General features: G+C 49.6%; 1 protein-coding gene across 1 annotated transcript; it reads left to right on the forward strand.

The window, feature by feature from the left end:
- Positions 1 to 1,193: 1,193 nt before the first annotated feature.
- Positions 1,194 to 9,431, forward strand: Crabp1 (cellular retinoic acid binding protein 1). Its single transcript, XM_051156479.1, has 4 exons — positions 1,194 to 1,372; positions 1,907 to 2,085; positions 4,575 to 4,688; positions 9,146 to 9,431. Exons 1-4 carry the CDS (start codon positions 1,303 to 1,305, stop codon positions 9,194 to 9,196), a joined length of 414 nt encoding a protein of 137 aa, XP_051012436.1. The 5' UTR covers positions 1,194 to 1,302; the 3' UTR covers positions 9,197 to 9,431.
- The last annotated feature ends 310 nt before the right edge of the window (positions 9,432 to 9,741 follow it).

Here is a 9,741-nt window from a genome sequence, read left to right on the forward strand (position 1 = left end):
ATCACTGTCCTCTAACTGGTCGATGTTCAGCAGTGAGGCAAGGCCAAAGGGGATCCTGTAAACTCAGAGGGGAGCCATCTGGTTAGGAAACAGAATTTTGCAACACTTATGTCATGAATGGGCAAGCTTTTTTTTTTTCAACCGAAGGAGAAAAAGTGAACTTCAGGGAGCAAGTACAGCACAGCATGGCCAAAGGCTGACAGGGGAGTATGCATAGCAGGTTCTAGGATCCTGAATTGGGCAGTTCGCCTGAGGTGTTATGGATGATGAAACAGTGGAAAGAAGCTGCAATGAAATTTTGAGGCATAAAGGGAAAGGCTGGAAAGGCACAATAAAGTGTGTGTGTGTGTGTGTGTGTGTGCTCCCTTAGTGGAAACCCTAGGGACAGGCGTTGCTTTTCAGATTTGTTAAAGCAAAAGTAGGAGAGAGGCTTCCTTGTGAGGCCTTCCCAGTAGGCCTGCAGAATTCAAACCGGCAATTTTAGGCAAAACAAGCTACTGCGTTTTGCTTGTTCAGTCAAGTCAGCAACAAAGAGATGGTGAAGCCCTGTGTCCTTTCTAACTTAGGCAGAAGACCCGTGAGACATGGTTTTCCAGCCTGGGTTCTGTGACCCAGGCTGGCAGGGATGGGGGTTGGGCCTTTCCCGCCATTCGTACTAATTGGTGCTAACTCAAAAGCCAGAGCAGAACACCCCCCCCCCCCCCACCTCCAGACACACGCACACAAAGGCCAGTGGCAGCCAGAAAGTAAGACTGGGTGGGAAGAAAGTAGTCCCCATTCCTATGGCCTTACTCTTCACTATAACATTACAGAAAGGATAATTTCAAACCTAGCCAAAAGTAAGAAATGATGTCATGATCCCTGAGTCCCCACTACCTAGCTAGCTTCATATATCTCCTCCAGGACGACCTGGCTTCATTAAAACCTCTCCCACTACCTATTTTAAAACAGGATGTGGGCTGCGTGGTGGAGGAGGTGCCGGGAGAGAGCGAGTTCCAAGCTCCATCACTGGCGGCTGAGAAGATGAAGAATGACGAGGGTCTCTTTAGGGCGCGGAGTTGAGCTCACCCCTAGTGGGCCACCTCTACCCCACCCCACACCCTCGGGAGCGCGCAGGGTAGGGGCGGGACCTGAGGGCGGGGCCCCAGAAGGGGGCGGGGGGGGGGAGCTACCCTAGTGACTCAAGGCGCGTGCGGCTGGGCACAGAACGCCAGTCTCTCTCTCTGCAACGCCGCTGAGTGTTACCGCTCCGCTGAAGAGGTGGGTACCTGCCGCTGCCTTCGCGCCGCCTCCGCCGTCACCATGCCCAACTTCGCTGGTACCTGGAAGATGCGCAGCAGCGAGAATTTTGACGAGCTCCTCAAGGCGCTGGGTAAGCTGGTGCGGTGGGTGTGCCTGGTCGGCTAGAAGCAGTTGCGAGGTACCCTTGTCCCAGAGAGGGTGCCCCGGGGAGATTCAGGCAAGAGGGAGTCTGTGGAGTGATGAATCTCTCTGTTTCCTGTGCGATTCCTCCCTCCCGCCCCCTCCCCCATCCCCGCCTCTATGGTAGAGGAGTTGGCTCCGGACCCCAGCGGTTCAACTAACGTTTGCTGGATATTTGGCGCCTTTCTCGACGGTTCCGTCTTTATCTTGTGCTAGATCAAAGTGAGGAGCAGAGACTTTAAACTGGAGGCTATTTGAGACTAGATCTTGCCATGAAAACACTGGGTAGCTCAGGAAAGCCACTTGCGGTCTCTGAGCCTCAGTTTCTCTTTTCGAAGAGAAAAGAGGATAGAGACGAGACAAGTGGTACTAATTTAAGAGCCCCATCTAAAGCCAGAGGATTTGGGAAGTACCAAACAGGTCTGGGGAGATGGGGACCCAGTGGGTGAGGACCGGCGACCTGAGCTCGCGCTTCCTTGCGCAGGTGTGAACGCCATGCTGAGGAAGGTGGCAGTGGCGGCTGCGTCCAAGCCGCACGTGGAGATCCGCCAGGACGGGGATCAGTTCTACATCAAGACATCCACCACGGTGCGCACCACTGAAATCAACTTCAAGGTCGGAGAGGGCTTCGAGGAGGAGACAGTGGACGGACGCAAGTGCAGGGTGAGGCCCCAGAGACAGTACCTCCTTCCCGGGTACCTCTTCCAACCCTTGACCCACTTCTGGGTGTGTCACGGGAGGTTTGTGTGACCTACTGGTCCTGGGCTCAGGAGAAAGCCATACCCTGGTTCCCTCCTCACACTATCCCCAGGCGCCAATAGGCGCGCTCTTTGCGCTCTGGGTGGCTGTAGTCAGTGCCTCGCTAGCGGTGGCGCCTTAAGCTCTGGCGGCGTGGGTAGAGGTCCCAGGGACCAAAGCTGCCTCCTGCTCTGCGCAGCTGCCGGGTTACCTGCCATAGGTGGGGCAACTGATCCAGTCCCCTGGCTCCCTCCCCCAGGGGAACAGTTTGGATCCAGTTGCACAGCCCGGATCGCCGCCACCTCTTCCTGTCCTTCCGTGTTCAACTGAGGACTTAAGGGAATGGCAAAATTCTTCCAAAAGTAAAAGCAACGCAGGTTCTAGCTCAGAAAATACACTAAATGTCCTTTCTAAATCCTCAAGGGCGAGAGACAGAGAGAGGTGTATAGGGCTAGAGGGGAAGAAACGGACAGGGCTAGAGAGAGGGAGAAAAATTTACAAGAAGAGAGGGTTTGCTACGGAGCCCTGACTAGGCTAGCGTAGAACTCTCCGTGGAAAGCTAGTGACCTCGAACTCCTCGTGCTTATGTCTCAACCCCCTGGAGTTCTGGGATTACAGGAATCCACTACTATACCCAACAAGCAAGAGAGGGGTTCTCCCCCCCACACACACACACACCCCGAAACATGAGCCACAGGATGAGTGGTCTGGAGCAAATGACTTTACTGTTTGTCTTCGCAAAATTTGCACTGATTATAAAGTCAGGCTTTCTATCTCATTTAAAAAGGACGTCCCTTTTCCCCACCGTGCTTTGTGTGTGTGTGTGTGTGTGTGTGTGTGTGTGTGTGTGTGTGTGTGTGTGTGTGGTTGTTTTGTGTGTTTTGTCTTCTTGGTCGGTTGATTGGTTGGTTGAGACAGAATCCCAGGCTGGATCTGATTCGAATCATTCCTCCTATTCCCTCCAAGTGTTAGGATCACAAAGTGAACCACCTTACCCAGATTTTCCAAGGTTCTAAAAAAAGTTGCAAATGAGGCCAAGTATCATGGCACACACCCTTAACGCCAGCACTCCAAAGACAGAGGCAGACAGATCGCTGGGAGCTCAAGGATGACCAAATCTGCATAGGGAAACGATGCTGGGTTTGTCATGTAACACCGTTCTAAAGAATGGGGAATTCTTTCTCTTCTCTTTCCTGAGCCCTATAGCTGTCTGATCCAATTGTGACTCTGCTCACCACGTTTGGAGGGACAGAGAGACACAGCCCCCAGGAGCAGGCTCACTCGTGAGACATCAGAATTTTGCCCATCAAAATTGATCCCTGCTTGAAGCTAATGTGACCTGGGGTTAGCATCACCGGCATTGTTTGAAAACAACCAAACAAAAAGGACATGGCTGGGAATACAACCCAGTGGTGGAGCATATGCCTAGCCTGTGGTAGGCCCTGGGTTCGATCCTTAGCATCACAGGAGGGGAAAAGAACAAAACAAAACAAAGCAGAGTGAAGAAGGAATGGGCATCTACTGGAGGAGTTGGCTTGGCTATAGGCAGGGCTCCACTTGGAGACTTCTAACCCTGGCGACTGTCAAGAGGGAGCAATTCTGATTTAAGAACAACAAAAGAATCGTGTGACACCCTGGAGAGAGCAGGGCTTAAAAATCCCTTGTCCCTTCCCCCACCCCTTGTCTAATGAAGGAGTCCCATGTTAGTTAAAAGGCGATTATGTGCAGGCTGGGTGCCACCTAGCCCAGCCGCATCTCACTTTGCTGTGGGCAGACACTAGGGAAGCTCCAAGGTCCTTGCCTGTTCACCCCCAACCCCTGAAAGAGCCTTCGTACTGGCTTGATTTTTTAAAAAAGTGTTTCTAGAAGGATGTAACCTGGAAAGTAGATGCATTTTTATCCCCAGAGACAGACACGTGGTTTACCAGAGCTGGCTGTGAGCAACTCTGGTGAGAAATGTGGAGAAAGGACAGTGTCCGTCCAGACTCTGGACATGCCCCGCCCCCCTCCAATCTGTTGGCCACCAACGTCTCAACAGTCTCAACAGTAACATTTCTGCGGTTCCGTGGGTATTTTGAAGTCCAAACTGTTTGGCAAGGTTCCCTGTGTTGATATAAGTGAATCACCCATGTGCTCTGAGTTTTATTCCCAGCGATGTAAAGCACGCCTAAGGCGCTGCTGCTCCAGTGAGGCTGTGTATTCGTGATATAAGGTTTATTTATACCCCACAAATCCATGACCAGCACTCTGAATTTGTACTTTATGTGGCTCCGCAGAGAAGATGCTGTGCCCTGCTGACAGGGACCATGTGTTGCTGTTCTGCTGGGTGGTTATTCTCTGGGGTCCTTTGTGTTCCTCCCCTCCTGCTGCTGAGACGGTAATGAATATCACATTGATGGTTTTCCTTCCTGCAGAGTTTACCCACCTGGGAGAATGAGAACAAGATTCACTGCACACAAACTCTTCTTGAGGGGGACGGCCCCAAAACTTACTGGACTCGAGAGCTGGCCAATGATGAGCTAATCCTGGTAAGGGCCCTTCCGCTCTGCTCCGAGTCAATCCCAGAGATCTGCAGGTGATCCCGGGAGGGGGCGGGCATACAAATGTGCTGTCCTTGTATTCACTTTTTGAGAAAGTCATTTGCCACAGGTGAACATTTGAGCAGAAATCTTGGGCTGACAGTTTTGGACTGACAGTTTAGACCAGAGGAAATCATTGTTAAATGGTTGGAAGGGGTGTGTGTGTGTGTGAGAGAGAGTGAGAGAGAGAGAGAGAGAGACAGAGACAGAGACAGAGACAGAGACAGAGAGAGATGGAGAGAGACAGAGAGAGAGACAGAGACAGAGAGACAGAGACAGAGAGAAAGGCAGAGAGAGACAGAGAGGTGGGGAGGGTAGCTGAGATGGCAGGGTCATAGCTGAGACTAACTTGAGTGCCAGACCTTTGTCTAAACTGTTCTATGCCAACCCTAGTGGCAGGTGACACCCAGTCTCCTCTGGCTCAGCCTGGAATGCTGGGGCTCTGTAAGACTTCCTCAGCTTAAACAAAACAAGACCCTGCCCCTGCCATGACCCATTTTGCTAGTAAAGTTTCACAAAATTTCATCACATCAGCATTCAAAGACGTAAAGAATATTTTTACTCCAGACTTAAAAACTACAATGGCCCCAGGAGCCAGGCAAGGAGTGCCAATCCGGGAAATGTCTGAGTGTAACTGGTGTGGATGGGTGGGCTCTTTAGGACCAGGGAAGGTGAATAATATTTAAAAGTATGCAGATGGAAACCTTTAGCTCTTGTTTCTTTTTATGCTTTTTGTTTTGTTATTGTTGAGACAGGGTTTCTCAATGTAGCCTGTCCTAGAATTCACTTTGTAGACCACGCTGACCTCCGCTACTCAAAGATCTGCTTGCCTCTGCCTCCTCTGCCTCCCGAGTGCTGAGATCAAAAGCATACACCACCATGCCTGGCCTAGGCAAAAGCATTTTAAATACCCACAGCTAAGCAAAACTTACCTGGTGAGGCCAAGTTTAAAGCTTTTATGCTTGGCCCATTCAGTAGCCCACTCCTGTGATGAAACATTCTGAAGGCGGGAAGGTCAGGAGATCGAGGCCAATGAGGGACACAGAACAAGGCCCTGTCTCCAAAGAAAACCAAAGGATTTAAGTTATTCACACCTTCCCCCAGGTTTGTGCAGAAGAGGGGAGGCCGAGAGGACCTTACTTACTTCCCCTGTGTCTCAGAAATGACTGATCTCTCTCACCCCGGGCTGGAAGAGAAAATGCCCTTATGGGTGACCCGGAACTTATTTCCTTTGTTCTCCGTTAGACATCTGGTCAACATCACTCTCTAAGACTCCCTGATCCTAGAGATACTGAAAAGTTAGTTTGCTGGGGAAAGATGCCCTGCGTGACCATGGTTACAGGCCTTCTCTGTCCTTCCCAAGCTCCACTCCTCTTGCTGTAAAATGAGAGATTGAGCTGAGGCCCCTGAGATTCTTCTCAGCCCTAAAATTACATGTTTAGCCTGCAAGAAGACCCTAAGTTGAGCTGTCTGCCACTCCAAGGCTGTTTGATCTCTCCCCCTTCCTCTCCTCTTGACCTTTGCCAGCTCTTCTTCCACGGACAAAGGGCTGGCTTCATTTGCAACCTGGTCCATGTTTCCAGCAGAGGGCTACTTCATGGACTCAGAGAGCAAATAGAGGCCGAGACTTGGAAATCTGGGGGTGGGGGTGGGGGGTGGGGACAGGCACATGCAGTTTATAGGGACGAAAGGTAGCAAGGGGCAGAACGATGTTAGAGTCCTTGAATCTAGCTGAGGGTTAAGTAAGATTGACCAGTTTACACTGAAGAAGTGGGATTTGCGTAACCTCTTAAATACAGAGGAGCTGGCTAAATGTCAGTGCAGGACTCCACCGCATTCTGTCTCTTACTACCCCCACACTGCAGCTCCTCCCAGGCAATCCTTCCCTGGCTTGGCGAACATATATACAAGCCTCAAAGGGAGCATTAATTCTTGGCATTTGGGATGTGAAATGTGGGCTTTTGTTTCAAGGGTTATTATCGTTAATAAATCTAAAACGTTGGGAACTGTAATCTCCGTGTAGCGAGAGGTAAGTAACTTTGGTTTAGCTGAAATAAGTGTCCCCAGAGCCAACAGCAAATTGCCACGGGCTGTAAATCATCTTCCTTTGAAAACAGACTATGCTCCCTCACACTGCTCCGGGATATTCTATAGAGTGTCTTTCTGGAACCTCTAAACATAAATGTATGTAATGGAAGGCTGGAAAGGGCTTTTCAGTTGGAGTTAGAAATGGAGGAGGTTCTCCCACGTTCTGAAGCTATTTTTTTCACCTGGGTGAGCTCCAGAGACCTATGTGGCTATAGACTCGAGGAATTCTGGGAAGTAAGCGTGGTTCTTAGGGTGCAACATATAAAACGTAGATTTATGATGAGGACTCTGCTCCATCCCAATCCCCAATACATGCCCAGGACTTGGAATCATCCAATCCTCACTAGTGGGAAGGAGGGGGAGACATAAGGCCCTTAGAACTGCCCTTCTGACTGTCAGGAACGCCTTATTAATCACTACATACGAGAAAGAGTTCTTTGAAATTGAGTCATGCCCTAGCAAATATCTCAAGAGTATCTGGTCTTAAGGGCTCCAAGGGTGAGGATCTGAAATGCATCCCGTTCTTACACTGATTAAAATCAAACACTAGGGCTGGTAGGACATTTGCCTATTTTGGGCAAGACTGTGGGTTCTGTTCCCAACATGGCAAGATAAATAAATAGGTTAAAAAAAAAAATAATCTAAAGGCCTTAAGAGAGTTAAACTCTTAGCACAACAGTCTCAGCTTTTCTTGAATTGCCAGCTATTTGGGTAATCTGGAAGATAAAAGCCTTTCAACAAATAAATATACAAACATACACACATCAAGATTGCTCATTGGAAGGGTTTTGTCCTTTTTTTTTTTTTTTTTTTTTTTGTTCGTTTGTTTGTTTTAACTTTTATCTTATGTGTATGGGTGTTTGCCTTCATGTACACATGTCTTTGTACCACATGTGTGGTGGTGCCCATGAAGGCTAGAGGAGGAGAGGAGGGTGCTGGAACCCCTGGGACTGGAGTTACAGGCACGTGTGAGCTGCTACATGAGTGCTGGGATTTAACCCTGGTCTGAGAGAGCAGCCATTGCTCTTAACCACTGAGCCATCTTTCCAGCCCTTTTTGCTTTTTGTCATTCCCCTCCGCACCCCCCCCCCCCCCCCCCCCGCGACATTGTTTTCCCTGTTCTGACTGTGAAGAGTCCCAGGAGAGCAGGCCTGTGAGTAATTGACAGTCGGGGGGGGGGGGGGTGGGATTTGAGACATCTTATGCTACAGGTGATACCATTTCAGAGGCCAGAAGAAAAATGTCCTTTCCTGTCTGTGGAAGGATTTATAGCCTCCTTCTAGCCAACAAAGAGTCATAGAGTCTTAGCTGGAAAGAGCCTTCAGCATCATCCTGTTCAAAGTCACCCTTCCTCTCAACACCACCCCCTTGCCCACCCTGAGCAGGTCAAGTGAGGGGGAGACTTGCCCGACTACGGTTGCAGAGCGAGGTCAGAGGCCAATGCTACCTATGTTCTTGCATCTGAGACTAATGCTTTAGACCAGATGAGTATCACAGCTATTCCTCCACTTCTACAAGGGCTTCATCACAGGACCCCTGCAGACACCAAAATGTCCAAACGCTCAAGTTCCTTGTATAAAGTAGTAGAGCATTTGGCCTACATACAGGCCTCCCGCATCATTCCTAGTTTACAGTCACTCCTAGCTTACTTATAATAATACCCAATAGCATAAACATGCCATGCGAATGTGTCACACTATATTGCTTAGAGAATAATAACATGAAAAAAAGCTGTACACGTTTAGAATGTGTACAGGCTTTAAGTGAATACTTTTGATCTGTGCTTGGTTGACTGTGAAGGGGTGTCGGAGCCATGTGTACAGAAGGCTGGCTGTCCTTTCATCTGGCTGTTGTCTCCAAGTCTAGACAGCTGCTTCCCAGAATGCAGTCTGTCTAACCTCCAAAGCACAAGCCCATCTGGCTGTAGCTGCCCAAGCCCCTCTCTTTCTTGCAGTCACCTGAAAGGACACAGACGCCCCTCAGATATAGGTGAAATGATGTTCATCTCCTTTCAGACTCATTTCAAAACTAAAGCCAGGACACTTGCATGTCTTACGTCAGCATTCACGGGTTCTGGAAGCAAAGGAGAACTGGGTGTAACACAATCCTATGCTCTGGTTGCTTCTCTGCTGAGAGGTAGCTTAGGAGCAGATGCCTGCCCAGAGCCCTGAGCACTTAGCTTGAGCACACAGCTCAGGATTTGAAGTCGGATACAAAGCTTTGTTAACGGGACAGTCTGTCGTCTTGTTGGTGAAGTGCTTTAAACATTTTTGCACAGGCGTCTGTACTGATTGGTTTTCCTTTTCTTCTCTGGGCAGACATTTGGCGCCGATGATGTGGTGTGCACAAGAATTTATGTCCGGGAGTAAAGGTGGCCAGCTTGTTCCTGCTTTCCTGACAGGATGCAAGTTTCCCTGAGGAGTATGTCGTCGGCCCGCACTGCCAGAAGGTCTTTCCTCCACGCACACCTCTCCCCATTGAATATTAGGCAACTCCATTTTCCCTATGACAATGTTGTGCCCTCCCCTCAGGCCTCTGTTGCCTTGTGCATCCCTGGTTTGTCATTTGCATGGTTGTACCAGTCATTAAACTGGTTGGACGCATCTCAAGGTTCTTTATTTGATGGGTGGCTGCTCCTGTTTCAGTGTGGGAGTCAAAGCAGCCCTGCATTGGCCTTTGTCGCATTTTCAGCTTTGGCCTGTTGGCCTAGCTGTAGGACACGGAACATCCCTCAGCGTAATTAACCAGCATAAGCTGGATTAATCATGAGTGGTGGTTCCTAGTAGGAAAATAGGCAGCACAAACAGGGTCTTTATTGACGATAGCACGTAAGAGTAAAAAGGTCGCTGGGCATGGTGGTGCACGCCTTTAATCCCAGCACTAGGGAGGCAGAGGCAGGCAGATCACTGTGAGT

Source organism: Acomys russatus, chromosome 14 (genome assembly GCF_903995435.1).
Source record: "Acomys russatus chromosome 14, mAcoRus1.1, whole genome shotgun sequence".
NCBI lineage: Eukaryota > Metazoa > Chordata > Mammalia > Rodentia > Muridae > Acomys > Acomys russatus.